At 46.0% G+C, this 22,156-nt stretch overlaps 1 protein-coding gene across 2 annotated transcripts in view; it reads right to left on the minus strand.

Moving 5' to 3' along the window:
- Positions 1-22,156, minus strand: part of DGCR2 (DiGeorge syndrome critical region gene 2) — a gene marked incomplete at its 5' end in the record, with an annotated part of 71,508 nt that overhangs the window by 32,660 nt on the left and 16,692 nt on the right. For both annotated transcript variants that reach the window (XM_079718003.1, XM_079718002.1), the window contains one exon: positions 5,451-5,573. In XM_079718003.1, the coding sequence (XP_079574129.1) occupies positions 5,451-5,573 (123 nt within the window). The remainder of the gene's footprint in view (positions 1-5,450; positions 5,574-22,156) is intronic.

The raw sequence follows: 22,156 nt of genomic DNA on the forward strand, positions 1-22,156 counted from the left end.
TATTTATTTATTGGCAGGCAGATTCTTAACCACTGCATCACCAGGGAAGTCTATGGTTTGTTCTTTTCATTTTCATTTATCTCAAGATATTTTCTAATTTCCTGTGTGATTTCTTCTTGACTCATGACTGTTTAAGAGTATATTGTTGAATTTCCATGTATTTGTGAATGTTCCAGTTTTCCTTCTACTGTTGATACCTATTATAGTTTCATTCCACTGTGATTTATATGATTTCAATCTTTTAAATATGTTCAGACTTATTTTGTGGCCTAACATATGGTCTAGCCTAGAGAATGTTAAATGGACATTTGAGTAAAAAGATGTGCATTCTGTTGGTTGTTGTTGGGTGATCCTGTAAGTCCCCAAGGCTCTGTTCACCTTTCTTTGTTCTCTCTGTTCCAAACACTCAGTAATTTCAAATGTTCAGTTTTCAAGCTCACCTAGTCTTTCTTCTGCCTGTTGAAGCCTGCTGCTGAACCTTTCTAGTGAAGTTTTCAATTCAGTTTAGTTTTTTGTCCATGTTTTCCTTCACCTCTTTGAGCACATTTAAGATGGTAGTTTTAAAGCCTTTGTTTAGTATGTCTGAGGCCTACTGTTTCTTGAGGGATAGTATCTGCCACATAATTTTCTTCCTTCAAATGGGCTGTGTTCTCCTGTTTCTTTGTATGTCTGTTATTTTGTTGTTGTTGAAAATTAGGCATTTGAATAAATCCTCTCCCAATCTTTGCAGACTGGTTCTGTATTGGGGAAGACCTTCATTAATTAGCAGGGTTTGTTCTAAGCCTTGAGACCAGCTCAGGGTGAATGCTTAAGGTCTTCTTAGGTCTTTTCTGCACTTGCATTGTGTCTGGTCCTGTGTGTGAACTTCTTTTGATTCTTAAGTATATATGCCTGCTTTAAAATGTCTTAATTTCCCAGAGCCAGTCACCTGCTTCTCAGGGTCTTGGACGTACTATTGTATTCCTCCACCCACAGTCCCTTGCCCCAGGCATCTGCAGGTCTGTATCCAGTTTTTGTGAGCATTGCTTGACACTTTCTACAGTTTTTTCAGGCTGAGATCCAAACTATGTAATTTTTCCCTATCTGAGCTCCAAGTCAGAAAAAACAGACATCAGTCCCTCAGGCAGCCCCCAGACAGGTCAGAATGTTGCAAATAAGGTCACTCTGCTCCCACTGGTTGGAGGCAAGGAATTTGGAATTGGGTTGTTGCTTCTTTTAGACTGTGCTGTGCCACTGGGGGAGGAAGTGGGCCAAGGGTGAGTAAAAATGCCATGATATTTCCTACCACTTGAATGTGGCTTTTTCCTGATTGGGTGTTCCCATGGTTGCTATAGACTTTGACTGTTTTCCAGAGCTTCCATTAAGTTATTTTAGCCATCCTCTAGTTGCTTTTTGAATGTATGCATGACAGAATGGGCGTCTGAAGTTTCTGAGACAGCCATTTTGCTGACATCAGAATATATTGTTATGCCATGCAGCGCAGCCAAAAAAAAAAAAGAAGAAGATGAATATATTGCTAAAGTTTTCTTTTACTCCCTGAATTAATAAGAGCTAACATATAGTGAGGGATTGCTGAGTGCTGTGTTCTGCTCTAAGCATACCTTGTGTACATCAATCCTCTGGCAACCCTAAGGTAGGTACTAGTATCCCCCATCTCACAGGTGAGGACAATGAAGTTCAAAAAGCATCTTGCCCACAGGACTACAGCCAGAGGAGGCGGAGGCGGGGAACCAGCCCAGGCAGCTTGGTTCTGAGCCCCCACATTTAACCGCTGTTTTACACACAGCAGAGTTAGCTACCTCAGCCACTCTGTGCTGGTCCTTTTGGTCTAGGATGCTCTAGCCAGAGTCCAGGGAGCATCCTGTGACTGCTTCCTTCCAGAGTCTAGAGAGCACTGGCTGTCTTTCATGTTTAAGAGGAAGGTGGTCCAGCTTGCCAGAGGCTCTATGGGCACTCGTGGGCTAGGTGCTGGTAGGGTTCAGGTGAGTTCAAGGTGGGAACCCTCCAGCTTGTTGATACCGCTTCTACCTCACCCGTGATGCGCCAATTTCTCCAGAAAAGACTCCCACAACCCCCTGCCTGAGGAAACAGACCACATGGGGAGCAGGGCAGAAGATATGGTCAAGGGTCTCATCTGTCCCCATAGAGAATTTCTCTTAATTCCTCTGTTTTCCACCTCCATGGCTCCCCTCTGCTGGGCCTGGTGCCTCCTATTCTGCAGACTGTAAGTCCAAGTGCTATCTAACAGAAATATAATGCAAGCCACATTTCAAAAGAGACGAAATTAATTTTAATAATTGTATTTAACCCAATATATCCAAAGTACCATAATTTCAACATGTAATAAATATTAAAAAGTATTAATGAGGTGTTTTACTTTTTTGTACTAACTCTTTGACATTCAGTGTATACTTTACAGTTGTGATGCATCTTAGTTGGAAACGGCCACATTTCAGGCCCTCAGAAGCCACATGCGACTCGTGGCTACCATACTGGATGGCCAAAGTCTGGAAAATAAGCTTCATGTCTGCCATGGAAGAGTCATCTAGCCCCGTGGAGAAAGTGAGGAAGTGAGGAAGCCCAGCCACCCCCAGCCAGATGCCCACCAGCCTGGGCGTTTAGGGCCTGCTGGGCAAACTGGCTCATTTCCTGGTGTTCTGTCCCCCAAGCAGGCCGCAGTAAAGCCTAGTAATAAAGTACGTCATGAACCCCCAGCCCCCGCTAAGTCGGTCATCTGCTACAGGGCTGCACCCCAACGTCTGCTTCTCCCAGGCTGACCCCTCTGTCTCCCCACCAGCGAGGAACCGGAAGCCCGGGTTTTGTGTATCTGGGCTGTTCAGCCTTTCTTCCTCTTGGTTTACCACACGCGGATGTATCTGAAAATGAGATGGTGCTCAGTTATGCTTGTCTTTACTGTGCTGTGTGTACTTTTGGGCAACTTGCCCTGTCACCTACATTCTGCTTCAAGAGTTTCCGTGTTGCTACAGGAACCTAACAGGCACCTGCTGTCGCTGGGTCAAATACTCCATCGTGTGAACACACATTTGGGTTGTTTCCAAGCTGTACATTAGTATGAACAGCACTGCAAAAATTTCTCCAGAGCTTCCCCCAAATGGCAATCCTGGATCACAGAATATGAGGATGTTCAGCTTTGCAGGTTAATGCCTGTTTTCCAAAGTGGGTGTGTCAGTGCACCCCTCTCGCCAGCAGCCCAAAGACCTCCAACACCCAGGTTTGTCAGACGTCCTCAGTTTCGCCAATCTAAGTATCTGCAAAGTGGGAGCTCACTGTCGCCTCTGAATACTAATGAGGTAGGACATCTCTTTATGTGTTTAGCCACCATTCTTGCTCGTTTTTCTTGTTTGCTGACATGCCTGACCGTCTTTTGTCCATCCGCAGGAGTCCTCTACACACGCTGGATTATAATCCTTTATAGGCTTCCCACTCTGTACTTGTCTGTTCACATTCTTAATTGGGGCTTTTTGATAAAGGGGAGACCTTAATTTTAATCTGGTAAAACTGGTCGTTTCTATTTAAGAGTTAACATTTTTTTGTGACTTAAAAAAACCTTCCCTATCAAGGTCATAAAGGTATTCTCCTCTACGGTCTTCCAGGAGTTTTTCTTCAATTAACCTGAAACCGATCTTTCGTACACTGTTCATCAGGGATCTGACGGCATTCCTTTCGGACTCCATCCTTTGTCTAGTGACGGGTAATCCACTTCTGTCTCAAATCAAGTTTCTCTGGTCCATTTCTGGCAGCTCTTCTGTCTCACCAGCCAATCCCTGAGCCAACTGTGAAGGAAGCCTCAGCACTGGCAAGGCTGGTGCGTGCTTCTTTCTCTTCTTCAAAGTGGACAAATGATATTAGGACTTTATCCTTCCACGGGTTTTAGAATTGACTTGTCATATTTCCCAGAACACTGAATCCACAGATCAATATAAGCAGAACGGGCAGCTTTACCACACTGAGTCTTCCTTGCTAAGAACACCCTGTCTCTACTTATTCAAGTCTTCTTTAATGTGTCTTAATAAAGCTGTGAATTCTTCTCCAGTAAAACTTTTACATTCCTATTTGTATCAGACACGGTTCACTGAGGAGAGCAGGGACCACATAGCTATTTCCAACACAAAGGGAATTTGTGCTTTCAAACAACTGACAAGGTTGGGAGGTGCACAAATGGGCCACCTCTAACCGTCAATGCCCCCTCTGTGCTGCAGCTGAGAGCGAGCAGGCCAGTCTGCCACCCACCGCTGAGCAGAAAATGCTTCCGGGATCACCGCCACTCTGCAGCCTTGCCACGCTCCCACTATCCGAGCCCACACACCCACACTGTGGCCAGGGGAAGAAGGGGCCCCCTCCCTTCCACCTTCCAAACGTCACAGGAATGCATCTCAGGGGCTAAACAACACCAGAAGCCGCTGGCAGGGGGTCTGGGTAAGACAGCTCCAGCCCCTGAAAGGCAGGGACTGTCCTGAAGGCCCAGACCATCAGGCACACCATCTGCTTTCTATCTCCCCAAAATACTGCTGAAATTACTGATCTACTGTGTCATCTTTTCCCATTTTCTTGGTCCCTGTGGTTTTACATCTTTTGTACTCTTTTGTTCTCTTTTGTTATAATTTTAGCAGGCTTTTAGCTGGACAATGAAGTAATCTCTTGTGGTCACTCAAGAAGTCCTGCAGTCCAAGTTCAAAAGCAGCCAGACCTAGCACGGCTAGGACTTCCCATGGATTTACTTAAACTTCACCACATCAGGAAGGTCACAGCTGAGCCCCTGCCCACACCCACAAAGATATTCAATGACTGGGTGGGCTCCCAGACACGGGCCTGCCCTGGAGGCTCCCAGCCTGGCCGCCACCACCCCCAATGTCACCAGAAAGACAGACACCTCAACCAGAGACACGCACGAGATAGTCAAGCCAGAACAGGATCCAGGACAACCGGGAGGGGTCGCCTCTCAACAGTCACCTTCACAGGCAGATACCATCCAACACCTCGAGCCGACACCCAGGTCTTCAGCGGATGAGTGTGTTATGTGTGTGTGTCACAGGCACACGCACACACCCTGGACCAAGCTGAGAGCCAGGGCTGCCGCGAACACGCTGCTCTTGGGGGCAACCCTCATCGAGGGGACAGGGGCAGAACCGAGCAATGGAGCTGCAACTCAGACTTTGTGTGGCATCCACCCCTGTCTCCAGGGCCCAAGTGGGCAGGATGGCAGGAGGGCCACGGCCGGTCACCAGGGCTGCCACCCAGGGGCTCGCTGTGGGCCGCGGTGCCCCCAAACGTGGCCTCTTGGGTCCCCTCATGCCCCCCATGGCCCTGGCCCTGCAACCGGCCACACTGGGACCTGCCGGCAATGGGCATGTATTTTTTAAAGAGACACAGAAAGAGAGAGGGAGAAGGGGAGGGCGGTCACTACACGCGTCCCCCGGCCCGACACTCACCTGGACAGTTGGCTTCATCACTCTCATCCTCACAGGTCACCAAGCCGTCACACTGCCAGGGGAGGGGGATGCACTGGATGGTGCCACTGCGACAGGCAAACTGGCCTGGGTTGCACCGCAGCTCTGTGGGACCAAAGGCAAGAGGCCGTTGAGGATGCAGTGCCACCTGCACCTCTGAGCACACGGGGCAGGGGCGACACAGACACTGACCAGACAGAGGTGCCAGCACACTAGGTGAATGCAGGGGGAGAGGCCGCCCCCACCCAGGGCCCCAGGCCACTGCCTGGATGAGATGGGGGCATGGGGCTCCCGAGGCTTCACAAGGTGCACAGGATGGCGCAGGAAGGGAGGAATAGGGGAGTCCGCCACAAACCGAGACCACGGGGACAGGTGGGAGGAAGGTATTTCAAACTTCAGGTCGCATGTTGTATGGAGCAAAGGTGATTTAGCCAGTAAGTGACATGATAAGACCTGTGCTTTAAGGAAGGTACAATGGGCAGTGGTTTCTGGAAGCAACTGTAATAGGGGACCAGACAAAACACTGAGTAACTCAGTACCGAAGGGCCTGACTGAGGCAGGGGTCAGCCAGCTCCTGCCACCCGCCTGCCCTGGCTCTCAGGTGTGCTGTCAGCAGGCACGGCTGGGGAGAGACCATCCTTGGGGTAAGAGGGAACAATAACAATAACTGAAGCTCATCAGGGCCACAAAAACGCCTGTCCTCAGGATCCACACTGGAAACAACTTCTAATTCGTGGGGCACTGGGTCAAGATGTAGAAGAGTCTTGCCTGGTTAGTGGGAAAAATTAACTCTAGGCTAAATGCTGCCCTAGTCCTGACTAAGCAAGATTGAAACGAAGAGATGAAATGACCAAACTGTTTCCAAGCCACATCCTAAAACAAAGCTCAAGAATATTTATAGGAATATGCAGAAATATGCAGAACTCAGAAAGTCAAAATTCATAGTCTGGGCTTCCCTGGTGGCGCAGTGGTTGAGAGTCTGCCTGCCAATGCAGGGGACACTGGTTCGTGCCCCGATCCGGGAAGATCTCACATGCTGTGGAGCAGCTAGGCCCGTGAGCCATGGCCACTGAGCCTGCGCGTCCAGAGCCTGTGCTCCGCAACGGGAGAGGCCATAACAGTGAGAGGCCCGCGTACCGCAAAAAAAAAAAAAAAAAAAAAAAATTCATAGTCTGCCATCCAATAAAAAAATTACCAGACATGTGAACAAGAAATTGACCAAAATGAGGAGGAAAAAAAAATCAATCCAGAAATGACAGAAAAGATAAAACATTAAGAATTATTATAACTGTATTGCAAATGTTGAAGAAGTTAGAGGAAAGATTAAACATGTTAAGTAGAGATATGGAAGACACAAAGAAAGAAACCTACTGTGAGAGATAGAAACACACTGCAAGACAACAGAAAGTCTAAACAGAAAGAAAAGAAGGCTAGAAAAAAATGAATTGTGGCTCTGGGACCACTTCAAGCCACCCACACACATGTACATGGAGGGGAAACAGAAAAAATATTTGAAGAAACAATGGCAGAAAAATTCCGCAATTTGATGAAAACTATAAACCCACAGATCCAAGTAGCTCGACGAACCGCGGACACAAGAAATAGAGAGAGAGGGTGGGAGGGAGGGAGATGCATGAGGGAAGGGATGTGGGAACAGATGTATATGTATGACTGATTCACTTTGCTATAAAGCAGAAACTAATAAAAAAAAAAAAAGAAAAGAAATAGAGAGAAAAATACTCCAGGGCACATCATAATCAAATTGCCTAAAACCAGCAATAAGGAGAAAAGTCTTAAAAGCAGATAAAAAAGACATGATGCACAGAAAAACAAAGTAAAGATGACAGCAGATTTCTCACTAGAAACAACACAAGCTGGAAGATGGTGGAACAACACTTCTCAGTTCTGAGAGGAAAAAAGAAAAGACTGCCAACCTGGAGGCATTTAAAGCAAATGCACACATACTCCATCGTGGGGCTTATAACCTGAGTGGAAAGTAAAATTGTGACAACAGCAGCACAAAAGCCAGGAAGGGCGAAACTGAAGCATACCATTTAAAGGCTCTAACACTACAGGTAAAGCGGTCTGTCCCATGAATGCGATAAATTAAAGTTGAATATCACTAAACTAACACAAGAGCTACAGCAAACAAGCCAACGAGGAAGACAAAAGGAACAAAACATACTCAACCCAAACGAAGAATAAACAAAGGGAAAAGGAAACAACAGTTGGCACAAATAGAAAACAAACGACAAAATGGCAGACTGTAATTAAATTTGCCTGATCAATAAACATATGGGGTGATCTAAACACCCTAATTGAAAGTCAGAATTTGTTACATAGGTAAAAAAGCACAATGAAACTACATGTGTCTAAAAGAAATCCACTTTATATAAGGACACAAATAGGTGAATATGAAACAATGGAAAAAGATATGGCATGCTAACACGGATCAAAAGAAAGCAGAGGTGGCTGTATATATATATATATATATATATATATATATATATATATATATATTTTGGCTGCATTGGGTCTTTGTTGCTGCATGGGGGCTTTCTCTAGTTGCGGTGAGAGGGGACTACTCTTTGTTGTGGTGGGCATGCTTCTCGATGCGGTGGCTTCTCTTGTTGCGGGGCACGGGCTCTAGGCACATGGGCTTCAGTAGTTGTGGCATGCGGGCTCAGTAGTCGTGGCTTGTGAACTCTAGAGCGCAGGCTCAGTAGTTGTGGTGCATGGGCTTAGCTGCTCCGCGGCATGTGGTATCTTCCCGGACCAGGGCTTGAACCCGTGTCCCCTGCATTGGCAGGCAGATTCTTAACCACTGCACCACCAGGGAAGTCCCAGGGGTGGCTGTATTAATACCACACAAAGGAGACTTCAGGGCAAATAATATTACGAGGAATGAAGAAGGTATTTAATAGTGATAAAGGACATAATAACGTTAAATGTCTCTGCATCTACAGCAGAGCTTCAAATGAAGGAAAAACTCCTGTAATTGCTAATAGACAAATTCACAATCAACTTCAATCCCTTCTCTCAATAACTGATAGAACAAGCAGACAGAAAATCAGCAAGGATACAAAAACCTGAACAACACTATCAACCAGCTGGACCCAACCAACATTCACAGAAATCTCTGCCCAACTACAGCAGAATACACATTCTTTTCACATGCGTACAAAACACTGACCATAACAGATAAATATATGAGCCATAAAACAAATCTCAATGCATTCATAAAGGTTCAAATTTAAGTGTGTTGTTTGATCACAATGGAATTAAATTAAAAATCAACAGCAGAAAGATGTCTGGGAAATCCCCCAACTATATGGAAAACAACTGACATACTTCTAAATAGCCTTTGAGTCAAAGAGGAAATGAAAAGGGAGATTAGAAGGCATTTTAATTTAATGAAAATTTGTGAAATGCAACTAAAGCAGTTCACAGAGGCAAATGTATTGCATTAAACGTCTATATCAGGGGATCTCCCTGGTGGCGCAGTGGTTAAGAATCCACCTGCCAATGCAGGGGACACGGGTTCGAGCCCTGGTCTGGGAACATCCCACAAGCCGAGGAGCAACTAAGCCCGTGTGCCACAACTACTGAAGCCCGAGCGCCTAGAGCCCATGCTCCACAACGAGAAGCCACTGCAATGAGAAGCCCATGCACCGCAATGAAGAGTAGCCCCTGCTCGCGGCAACTAGAGAAAGCCTGCGTGCAGCAACAAAGACCCAACACAGCTGTAAACAAACAAACAAACAAATAAGTTTTTTAAAATGCTTAAAATTCCTATATCAGAAAAGAAGAAAGGTCTCAAATCAATGATCTCAGCTGCCACTTTAAGAAATCAGAAGAACAAATGAACCCAAAGTAAGCAGCAGCCAAGAAGTAAAAAAAGATCAGAGAGGGCTTCCCTGGTGGCGCAGTGGTTGAGAGTCCACCTGCCGATGCAGGGGACACGGGTTCGTGCCCCGGTCCGGGGAGATCCCACATGCCGCAGAGCGGCTGGGCCTGTGAGCCATGGCCGCTGAGCCTGCGCGTCCGGAGCCTGTGCTCCGCAATAGGAGAGGCCACAACAGTGAGAGGCCAGCGTACCGCAAAAAAAAAAAAAAAAAAAAAAAGATCAGAGAGAAAATTGATGACACAAGAAAACAGAGAAAACAACAACTGGATAGCCATTTAAAAAAAGAAAAGAAAAACTGTGATCCATTCCTTGTGCCAAAAATTAACTCAGAATAAATCATAGAGCTAAACGTAAAACGTAAAACTATAAAACTTCTAGAAGAAAACATAGGAGAAAATCTTTGTGACCTTGGATGAGGCAAAGATTTCTTAGATACCTACACCAGAAGTATAATCCATAAAAGAAAAAGTTGATAAATTGGACCTCATTAAAATAGAGAACTTTTCCTTTTCAAAAGACATTGTTAAGAGAATAAAAAGAAAAGTCACATACTGGGAGAGAAGAACTGTAAATCACACATCTGATAAAGGATTTGTATCCAGAATATATAGAGAACTCTCATATTTCAATAAAAAGAAAACCCACACAATTTTTAAAATGGGCAAAAGATTTCAATGGACAATTAACTAGGGAATTCCCTGGTGGTCCAGTAGTTAGGACTCGGTGCTCACTGCCAGGCTGCCAGGGCCCCAGGTTCAATCCCTAGTTGGAGACCTAAGATCCCGCAAGCCTTGAGACATGGCCAAAAAAAAAAAAAAAAAAAAAAAAAAGAATGCACAATTAACCAAAGAAGATACAGATGGCAAAAACACATAAAAAGATGCTCAACATCATTACTCATTAAGGAAATGCAAATTAAAGTCCTAATGAGATACCATTATATATTAGAGAATTGCTAAAATGAAAAATGACAATACCAAGAGCTGACAGTATGTGAGGTAACTAGAACTCTCCTATAGTGCTAGTGGGAATGTAAAAATGGTACAACTACTGTGGAAAACAGTTTGACAGTTTCTAAAAGGCTGAACATATACCTACCATATGACACAGTCATTCCACTCCTAGGGATTTATCCAAGAGAAGTATATGACCATACAGAGACATATTCAGAGTAATATTATTTGCAATAGCCAAAAGCTGGAAACAACCCAAATGCCCCAAACAACTGAATGGATAAACAAACTGCAGCAGAGCCATACCATGGAATACTACTCAGCAGTAAAAAGGAGTGAACCACTGAGATGCAGCAGTGTGTAAGACAAAAGAAGACCAAAAGGAGCAGCCAGCTGCAAGCTACAGCTTGCCAAACTCTGTTCTAGAGTTAAGTGTCGAAATAAATCTACCCATACCCAGCACCTAACACAGGGAGGTGCCCACTGAATGTCTGCCGAACTGAACTACTCTGTTCTTTAAGTCGCTAACAAAGCGTCCTCAGTTCTGATATCCCCAGGAAGGTTCTTTCCCTTCCTGACTCACCTGCACAGTGCAGGGGCTGTTCAGAAAGCAATCCAACCTGTGAATCACTGGTTAACACATATGAATTGCTCATTCAAAAAATATTTGCTAAGCACCACTTTGTGCTGGGCAACCCTCCAGGTGATTGTGCTAGTGTGGTCAACGGAGCAGGGAGAGCCAGGACGTGGCACAGCCTGCCTTGCATGCCAGGCGGGGACCAACACACAGTCAGCTGCTTACTGTGTCCGCTGGGGATTCCCGAGGGTCTCACTGGTGTTACTCCAGCTGTAAATCAACATTCCCTTTCCTCTCTTCCTCAGTATCCTCTCGGGTCCCCTTGTAAAGCATCCAGCACAATTTCTGCCACATACAAAGCTGCTCAAAAATCGTCTCCCCATCTTTCCACTACTGGGTTCACCAAGGTCCTGTCCCAGCCCCCTCTTGTGATGACTACCTCCTGGCTGGCTATTCTAGCCAATGGATTGTTGATGCTTTTTGAAATAATCCATGCCCTCACCATGTACGTGCAAGGCCACAACACCAAAATACGAACTTCTTTCACACTAGTTCTCAAATCTGTTCATTTCAAAACCTTTTTTTTTTTCTTTGCGGTACGCGGGCCCCTCACTGTTGTGGCCTCTCCCGTTGCGGAGCACAGGCTCCGGATGCGCAGGCTCAGTGGCCATGGCTCACGGGCCTAGCTGCTCCACGGCATGTGGGATCTTCCCAGACCGGGGCACGAACCCGTGTCCCCTGCATCGGCAGGCAGACTCTCAACCACTGCACCACCAGGGAAGCCCTCAAAACCTTTTTATACTCTTAAAAATTCTGAGGACACCAAACATCTTTTGTTTATATGGGATACATCTATCAACATTTACTGTATTGGAAATTAAAGCTGAGAAACTGTGTAAACACAAGCTTCCCAAGCACTTACTCAAAAGGTTTAAACACATAATAACTGCTGGAGAGGGTGTGGAGAAAAAGGACCCCTCCCACACTATTGGTGGGAGGTAAACTGGTGCAGTCACTATGGAGAACAGTACGGAGGTTCCTCAAAAACTAAAAATAGAGCTACCATATGATCCGGCAATCCCATTCCTGGGCATATATCTGGAGGAAACCATACTTTGAAATGATACATGCACCCCAGTGTTCACTGCAGCACTATTTATAATAGCCAGGACATGGAAGCAACCTAAATGTCCATCAACAGATGAATGGATAAAGATGTGGTACATATATAAAATGGAATATTACTCAGCCATAAAAAAAGAATGAAATAATGCCATTTGCAGCAACATGGATGGATCTAGAGATTATCACACTAAGTGAAGTAAGTCAGACAAAGAAAAACAAATGCCATATGATATCACTTACATGTGGAATCTAAAAATGATACAAATGAACTTATTTACAAAACAGAAACAGACTCACAGACTTAGAAAACAAACTTATGGTTACCAAAGGGGAAAGGTCAGGGGGAAGGATAAATTAAGAGGCTGGATTAACATATACACACTACCAGGATCTCCTGTATAGCACAAGGAACTCTACTCAGTACTCTGTAATAACCTATATGTGAAAATAATCTGAAAAAAGAATGGATATATGTATAACTGAATCACTTTGCTCTACACCTGAAACTAACACTACATTGTAAATCACCTATACTCCAATATAAGAAAAAAAAAAAAAAGCTTAAACACAGAGTTACTATAGGAGCCAGCAATCCCACTCCTAGGTATGTGTCCAAGAGAACTGAACGCCAGGACTCACAGACACCTGTCCTCTGATGCTCACAGCAGCATGACTCACCAGAGCCAAGAGGAGGAACAACCCAGTTGTCCAGCAACAGATGATGGATAAACAAGCTGTGGCCTGTCCATACAATGGAATATTATTGGGTCATAAAAAGGAAGCAAATTCTGACACATGCTAAAATGTGGATGAAACTTGAGGACATTATACTCAGTGAAACAAGCCAGACACAGGAGGACAAGTACTGTACGACTCCACGTACATGAAGTCCCCGGAGCAGTCAAATCCACAGAGACAGAAAGTGGAAGAGTTGCCAGGGGCCAGGGGTTGGTGGTGGGGAGCTTTTGTCTGATGGGTTTCAGTTTGGGAAGATGAAAGAGTTCTGGAGATGAATGGCAGTGACGGCTGCACACCACTGCCAATGTACTCACACTGACCTGTACACTTAAAGTGGTTAAAGTGGTAAACCTGATGTCATGTGAATTTCACCACAATTTTTAAAAACCCTTTAAAAGAAAGGAGAGAGAATAAATAGATAAATAAATAAATAAAAAGAGAGAGAATCCCAAGCACATATCCCATTGGCCATCACATCAGGTAGCCTCCGGAAACAGCACTCTGCACCTGTGAGAGAGGGAGAGAGAGGCAGAGGACCCCTTGGTGCTGTCATGAAAACCATCTGACCTCTTGGAGTCCTAGAAACCCCAGCCACACGGGGAGAGCTACTGCTTTTTAAAAAAATTTTAATTAATTAATTTATTTTTATCTTTGGCTGCATTGGGTCTCCGTTGCTGTGCACAGGCTTTTCTCTAGTTGCGGCGAATGGGGGCTACTCTTCGTTGTGTGCACAGGCTTCTCATTGCGGTGGCTTCTCTTGTGGAGCATGGGCTCTAGGAGCATGGGCTCAGTAGTTGTGGCTCGCGGGCTCTAGAGTGCGGGCTCAGTAGTTGTGGCTCGCGGGCTCTAGAGCGCGGGCTCAGTAGTTGTGGTGCACGGGCTTAGTTGCTCCGCAGCATGTGGGATCTTCCCAGACCAGGGCCCGAACCCATGTCCTTCGCATTGGCAGGCAGATTCTCAACCACTGCGCCACCAGGGAAGCCCAGAGCTACTGCTTTAACCACGCGATGTCTGGGGCCTGGAGGACTCGTGCCCTGTAGAAATGTCATGTCTCTGCAGTACAGATTCTTTCTCTAGATTCAATTTCTTCCTTGTCAGCAAGTTTAGGCCTCATCTTAAATTATGTAAAGTGAGCTGTCTCAGGTTTCTGTGTGAAATTTAGTACATGGCCTAAATTGTCTAGAACTGATTTCCTCTCAACATTTACCCACAAAGAAATAGAGGAAGGGACTTACATGGCAGACCAGTGGTTAGGACTCTGTGCTTTCACTGCCTGGGCCCGGGTTCAATCTCTGGTCAGGGAACTAAGATCTCACATGCCATATGGCGCAGCCAAAAAAAAAAAAAAAAAAAGAAAGAAAGAAAGAAAGAAAGAAATAGAGGGGGACTTCCCTGGTGGCACCAGTGGTTAAGAATCCACCTGCCGGGCTTCCCTGGTGGTGCAGTGGTTGAGAGTCTGCCTGCCGATGCAGGGGACATAGGCTTGTGCCCTGGTCTGGGAAGATCCCACATGCCGCGGAGCAGCTGGGCCCGTGAGCCATGGCTGCTGAGCCTGCGTGTCCGGAGCCTGTGCTCCGCAACGGGAGAGGCCACAACAGTGAGAGGCCCATGTACCGCAAAACAAAAACAAAAACAAACAACAAAAAAAGAATCCACCAATTCAGGGGACACGGGTTCGAGCCCTGGTCCGGGAAGATGCCCACATGCCGCGGACTAAGCCTGTGCACTACAACTACTGAGCCTGCGCTCTAGAACCTGAGTGCCACAACTACTGAAGCCCGAGCGCCTAGAGCCCGTGCTCCGCAACAAGAGAAGCCACTGCAATGAGAGGCCCGCACACCACAATGAAGAGTAGCTCCCGCTTGCCGCAACTAGAAAAAGCCTGCACACAGCAACGAAGACCCAACGCAGCCAAAAATAAATATATAAATTTATTAAAACAGAGAAATAGAGGAAGATGGCATACAGCAGAAGCCCATCACTTGGGAAATCAAAACTCAGCCCAGAAGTGCAGGAGCGGGTTGGGCCCCCTCTCCCCAGCCACCACGGCCCAGGCTCCCAGCGACCCGCAGGCCCAGCCCTAGGCCACCCGGCCTCCCCAACGTGGTTCGCACATGCTTCCCCGGAAAGAGCTCAGGGTGGGGCCCAGTGGGTGCTGGGCAGTGCTGTGCAGGGCTAGAAGGCATGGCGCCTGGGCATGAGGGCTGTCGGTCCCTGCTAACAAGTGCTGACAACGCAGAGAAGTCAGATGCAGATCCGCGGGTCGCCCTGCAAGGCGGGCCCCCTGCAGAGGGCTCACCTGAGTCCTGAGGTCAGAGGCTGAGAATAAGGGGTCTGAACCCCTAGTGACCATAGGGAAGGCCGTGGGCTGGACCCCTGCCACGATCAGGGAAGGTGGGGCATGTGCCCTGGAGGGAGCCCTGTGTGGCAGGGCCCAGTGGGACACATGAACCAAAGGGACCAAGTGGCTTCACGGTCACGCTGTGAGGAGCCACGGAGGAGTAGCCCCAGAACACCCATGGCAGCAGGGCCTGGGAGGCCGTTCTAGAACCAACTGTGATTACATCAGCAACTCCCACCTTCCCGACGGGTTCCAAGTGCCACTTGCCTTTTCAGGAGGCAAAGGGCTGCCTCCAGCCTTCCTCTGGCACCCCCTCTTCCCATGTTCTTGGGAACCCTGACTCGGCTATTCCCACGGCTCCCCCTGAAGCACCCCTGGCCCGTTCCCAGTGGTTCCCAGTCGCTATCACTTCACGGCTCCAGCAGGTTCCTGGCATGATATACAGGGAGATGAGCTTTGAAAGAGGCCCCAGGGACCTGTCCCGAGACAAACCACAGGCCTCAGTTCCCGGACTGCAGTGAAGCCCCTTGTCAGCCAAGACCCCTACTCCACCTTGCTGGGCTCCATCTCCTCCTGCGGGTGGTGGACACGAGGCCCCAAGGAGGTGGCCGGCTGCGCAGCTTCATGTGTGTCCTCCGTCCCCTGGAATGACTCCGGGGCCCTCTGAGGAGGAACATGCTCTCGGAGGGACCTGCCCAGGGAAAGGGGTCAGGCCCAGGGATCTGAACGGTGCGGCGCCCCGTCAAGGCCCCACGGACAGAAGGCCTGGGTGTCCCTAGGCTCAGGCAGACGCCAGGGTCACAGCAGGAGCGACACTGGCATCTGATCTTCAAGCCTCAAGGCGCTCAGAGACCAGCTGCCTGTGACCCTCAAGCCCGAGGGCCCAGAGTTCTAGAGGGAGCTGGAGGTGCGTGGCTCGGGGCAAACTATAGACTGAAGTGTTACCAGTGGGGTTTAAAAGCAGGCCAGGGCTTCCCTGGTGGCGCAGTGGTTGAGAGTCCACCCGCCGATGCAGGGGACACGGGTTCGTGCCCCGGTCCAGGAAGATCCCACATGCTGTGGAGCGGCTGGGCCCGTGAGCCATGGCCGCTGATCCTGTGCGTCCGGAGCCTGTGCTCCGCAGCGGGAGAAGCCACAACAGTGAGAGGCCCGCGTACCGCAGGAAAAAAAAAAAAAAACACCAAAAAAATAAATAAATAAATAAAATAAAAGCAGGCCAGACACCCCGCTGCTTATGCTATCCCCGCCTCGGCCACCTGGCTCCCTCAGCAGAAGGGTTGACCCACCTGCCCTGTCCCCTGTTGGGCTGGCACAGCAGGATAGGACCCAGATCCCCAGCCCCAAAGCCAGCACAGCTAAGCAGAATCCAGGCAGGAATCACAGCTGCCCCGCCAGGATGCTCCGCACTCTGATGTGGGGTGTGACTAACCCATCGTCCTTCAGAGGGTTGGGTCCAAATTTTCTGATTCTGACCCATTTTCTCTCTGTTAAGACAGAAGTCAGAGGACTCATGAAACGCAGCGCCTCCGTAGAGGTCAGCCCCACAAAGCCCCAGGGGACCAGGGCTGCCTGTCTGCCAACGGGACCTGCAGAGCCAGGGATGCACCAAAGCACTGTGAACATGAAAAGGCTCCTGTGGTGGTTTCAAAATACGTCCGCTGATGCTTCGATGTGCCTCCCTACCACCAGGGGCTCCCCAGTCACTGTGACCTTCAAACCCTTCACTGAGCCAGGGCCAGGCTCCCCTTCACTCAGTCCACCTGAGGGAGAGAAGACGCCCCCTGCTTCCCAGCACCTGCCTGCCCCAGGGGAGCGGCAGCCACTCCCGCCCATCAGCCGAGGAGTCACAAGGCTGGACATTGCCCCCCCCCCAGCACAAAGTGACAAGGCCGAAGTTCAGTGTTGATTTCTCATAAATAACAAGCACGTTCTACATCCAGGAGGTGAAGTGACCATCACCTGCAACCTTCTCTCCTCGGACACGGCCCAACCAGGACACTGGCTGGTCTGCTCTGCCTGCCCTGCCCTGTGAGTCTCCTCAGTGGATGTTAGGGAAAGAAGGCCTGGCTGCAAGTGAGTGAGCCTAGAAGAGGAGGGGAGACCCCAGGCAAAGGACGGGACCAGAGAGGAGAGGCAGGATCGCCACGCATTTCTACTGAACCAACAGCACCTCAAGGAACGAACAGCAACCGGCAACAAGTCTACACTTTATGAGGGCTGGGTGCAGGGGAGGGAGGGAGGGGTATACTTGGGAGGGAGACCAGGGCAAAGGGGTGGGCAGAACTGGAGTAACAGCATTCGCCTCTGACGGAACATCCACCAGCAGCTTCATCCAACATTCATGCCACACATTTTTCACTTTTCTTTCTTTCTCCCGGTTTTATTGAGATATAATGACAAACAGCACTGTATAAGTTTAAGGAGTGCACCGTAATGATCTGACTTACAGACATCGTGAAATGATTACCACAAAAAGTTTAGTGAATATGAATCATCTCATATAGATACAAAATTAAAGCAGAGATTTTTTTCCTTGTGATGAGAACTCTTAGGGTTTATTCTCTTAACGACTTTCCTATATAACACGCAGCAGTGTTAATTCTATTTATCATGTTGTACATTACATCCTGAGCACTTATTTATCTTATAACTGGAAGTTTGTACCTTTCGACTGCCTTCATCCAATTCCCCCTCCTCCCCAAGCCCCGCCTCTGGTAACCACAAATCTGATCTCTTTTCTCTGAGTTTATTTTTTGTTTTTGAAGTATAACTGACCTACAACACTATGTTAGTTTCCACTATATAACATATTCTATATTTCTATACACTTCAAATGATCACAACTCCCGCTACCATCTGTCACCATGCAAAGTTATTATAATATTATTGACCATATTCCTTATGTTGTATATTTCATACCTGTGAACCAATTACATTGCAACTGTAAGTTTGTACCTCTTAATCTCCCTCACCTATTTCTTTCCTTCCCCCACCCCTCCCCTCTGCAACCACCTGCTTCTTCTCTGTATCTATAACTCTCTCTGTTTTGTTACACTTGTTTGTTTTGTCTCTTTTTAAATTTTTATTTATTCATTTGGCTGCGCTGGGTCTTAGTTGCAGCATGTGGCACCTTTGTTGTGGCATGCAGGATCTTTAGTTGCAGCATGCAGGATCTTTGGTTGTGGCACGCGGGATCTTTAATTGCAGCATGCGGGATCTAGTTCTCTGACCACGGATCGAACCCGGGCCCCTTGCATTGGGAGGGCAGGGTCTTAACCGCTGGACCACCAGGGAAGTTCCTGTTTTGTTTTTTTTTAGATTCAACATATAAGTGAAATCATACAGTATTTGTCTTTCTCTGACTTATTTCAATTAGCATAAGACCCTCTAGGTACATCCATGTTGATACAAATGGCGAGATTTTACTCTTTTTATGGCTGAGTAATATCCCACTGTATATATATACCACATCTTCTTTATCTACTCATCAATTGACGGGCACACTTAGGTTGCTTTCATATCCTGGCTATTGTATACAATGCTGCAATAAACAAAGGCGTGCATATATCTCTTTTACTTAGTATTTTCATTTTCTTTGGATAAATACCAAGGAGTGGAACTGCTGCACTGTATATGGTGGTTTTATTTTTAACTTTTTGAGGACTCTCCATACTGTTTTCCATAGTGGCTGCACCAATTTACATTCCCACCAACAGTGCACGGAGGTTCTCTTTTCTGCACATCCTTGCCAACACTTGTTATTTGCTGTCTTTTTGATGACAGCCATTCCAACAGCTGTGAGGTGATATCTCATTGTGGTTTTGAATTGCATTTCACTGATGATTAGTGGTGTTGAGCATCTTTTCATGTGCCTGTTAGCCATCTGTATGATTTCTTTGGAAATACATCTATTCACATCTCTGCCCATTTTTAAATGTTTTTTCTTTTTTATGTGACTGTAAATGGGACTGTTTTCTTAATTTCTCTGACAGTTCAGTGTTAGTGTATAAAAATGCCACAGATTTCTGTATATTAATTTGTACCCTGCAACTTTACAAAATTCATTGATGAGCTCCAGCAGTTTTTTGGTGGCGTCCTTAGAATTTTCTATGTGTAGTATCATGTCATCTGCAAACAGTGACAGTTTTACTTCTTCCTTTCCAATTTGGATTCATTTCTTCTTTTTCCTTCTTCTTCTTTTTCGGCCACGTCGTGCGGCATGCGGGATCTAAGTTCCCTGACCAAGGATGGAACCCGGGCCCCCTGCGCTGGGAGCACAGAGTCTTAACCACTAGACTGCCAGGGAAGTCCCTAGTCCTTTTTTTTTTTTTAATTTCTTTTTCTTGTCTGATTGCTGTACCTAGGACTTCCATTACTCTGCTGAATAAATAGTGGCAAGAGTGGGCATCCTGTCTTGTTCCTGATCTCATAGGAAATGCTTTCAGCTTTTCACTGTTGAGAATGATGTTAGCTATGGACTTGTCATATATGGCCTTTATTATGTTCAGGTATGCCTCTTCTATACCTACTTTGTTGAGAGTTTTTTAAAATTACAAACAGATGCTGAATTTTGTCAAAAGTTTTTCCACATCTACTGAGATGACATTTTTATTCTTTAATTTGTTAATGTGGTGCATCACATTGATTGATTTGTGGATAGCGAACCATCCTTGCATCACTGGGAGAAATCCTACTTGATCGTGGGGATTTTAATGTATTGTTTTTTTTTGTTTATTTTTTAAAATTTTTGGCTGTGTTGGGTCTTCATTGCTGCGCACAGGCTTTCTCTAGTTGTGGTGAGCAGGGGCTAATCTTTGTTGTGGCGTGTGGGCTTCTCACTGTGGTGGCTTCTCTTGTTGCAGAGCACGGGCTCTAGGCGTGCAGGCTTCAGCATTTGCAGCAATGTGGACTCAGTAGTTGTGGCATGCGGGCTCTAGGGCGTGCAGGCTTCAGTAGTTGTGGCTCATGGGCTCTAGAGCACACGCTCAGTAGTTGTGGCACATGGGCTTAGTTGCTTCCCAGACCAGGGATTGAATCCGTGTCCCCTGCATTGGGCAGGTGGATTCTTAACCACTGTGCCACCAGGGAAGTCCAGGATTTTAATGTATTGTTGAAATCGGTTTGCTAATGTTTTGTTGAGGATTTTGGCATCTATGTTCATCAATGATATTGGAATGTAATTTTCTTTTTTTGTGATATCTTTGTCTGGTTTTGGTATCAGGGTGATGCTGGCCTCACAGAATAAGTTCAGAAACATTCCTCTCTGTAATTTTTCTGAATAGTTTGAGAAAGATATCAACTCTTCTCTAAATGGCTGGTAGAATTCACCTGTGAAGCCATCTGGTCCTGGACTTTTGTTTGTTGGGAGTTTATTTTACTTACTGACTCAATTTCATTACTGGTAATTGGTCTGTTCATATTTTCTATTTCTTCCTGGTTCAGTCTTGGGAGATTTTACATTTCTAGGAATTTGTCCATTTCTTCTAGGTTGTCCATTTTATTAGCATATAATTGTTCATAGTAGTCTTTTATGATCCTTTGTATTTCTGTGGTATCAATTGTAATGTCTCCTTTTTCATTTCGGATTTTATTTAGGCCCTCTCTTTCTTACTGATGAGTCTGGCTAAAGGTTTATCAATTTTGTTTAGCTTTTCAAAAACACAGCTCTTAGTTTCATTGATATTTTCTATTGTTTTTTAGTCTCTATATTTTGTTTATTTATGCTCTGATCTTTCTTTCTTTCTATTAACTTTGGGTTTTGTTCTTCTTTTTCTAGTTTCTTTACGTTGTTTGAGATTTTCTTATTTCCTGAGGTAGCTTATATCATTATAAACGTTCGGAACTGCTTTTGCTGTATCCTATAGATTTTGGATCATTGTGTTATTATTTATCTATCTATCTATCTATCTATCTTTGGCTGCATCAGGTCTTAGTTGCAGCACACAGGATCTTTTGTTGCAGTGTGTGGGCTTCTCTCCAGTTGTGGCGCGCGGGCTCCAGATCGCATGGCCTCTGTAGTTGCAGCAGGCAGGCTCTCTAGTTGTGGTGCACAGGCTTAGTTGCCCCACGGCATGTGGGATCTTAGTTCCCCAGCCAGGGATCGAACCCACGTCCCCTGCATTGGAAGGTGGATTCTTAACCACTGGACCACCAGGGAAGTCCCTGGATCACTGTGTTTTTGCTTTCATTTATCTCCAGGAATTTAAAAATTTTATTTCTTCAATGATCCATTGGTTGTTTAGCAGTATATTGTTTAACCTCCACGTTTGTGTTTTTTGTATTTTTTCTTGTAGTTGATTTCTAGTCTCATAGTTTTGTGGTAGAAAAAGATGCTTGATATGATTTCAGTCTTCTTAAATTTACTGAGACTTGTCTTGTGGCCTAGCATATGGTCTATGCTGGAGAATGTTCCATGTGCACTTGAAAAGAATATGTATTCTGCGGCTTTCAGATGGAATGTTCTATATAGGTCTATTAAGTCCATCTGTCTAATGTGTTGTTTAATGTTGTTTAAGACCAGTGTTTCCTTCCTGATTTTCCTTCTGGATGATCTGTCCATTGATGAAAATGGGATGTTAAAATTCCCTACTATTATTGTGTTACTATCAGTGTCACCCATTATGTTGTTTTATGTACTTAGGTTGTTCCTATGTTGGGTGCATGTATATATATATTGTTTAAGACTTTTTTTTTTAATGTGGACTGAATTTTTAAAGTCTTTATTGAATTTGTTACAATATTGCTTCTGTTTTATGTTTCGGTTTTTTGGCCCTGAGGCATGTGGGATCTTACCTCCTTGACCAGGGATCGAACCCGCACCCCCTGCATTGGAAGGCGAAGTGTTAACCACCGGACCGCCAGGGAAGTCCCTGGGTACATGTATATTTACAACTGTTATATTTTATTCTTGGATTGATCCCTTGATTATGTAATATCCTTTTTGTCACTTCTTACAATCTTTGTTTTAAAGTGTATTTTGTCTGATGTAAGTATTGCTACCCCAGTTTTTTTTCATTTCTATTTGCATGAAATACCTTCTTCTATCCC

This window comes from Hyperoodon ampullatus (genome assembly GCF_949752795.1).
Source record: "Hyperoodon ampullatus genome assembly, chromosome: 13".
Taxonomy (NCBI): domain Eukaryota; kingdom Metazoa; phylum Chordata; class Mammalia; order Artiodactyla; family Ziphiidae; genus Hyperoodon; species Hyperoodon ampullatus.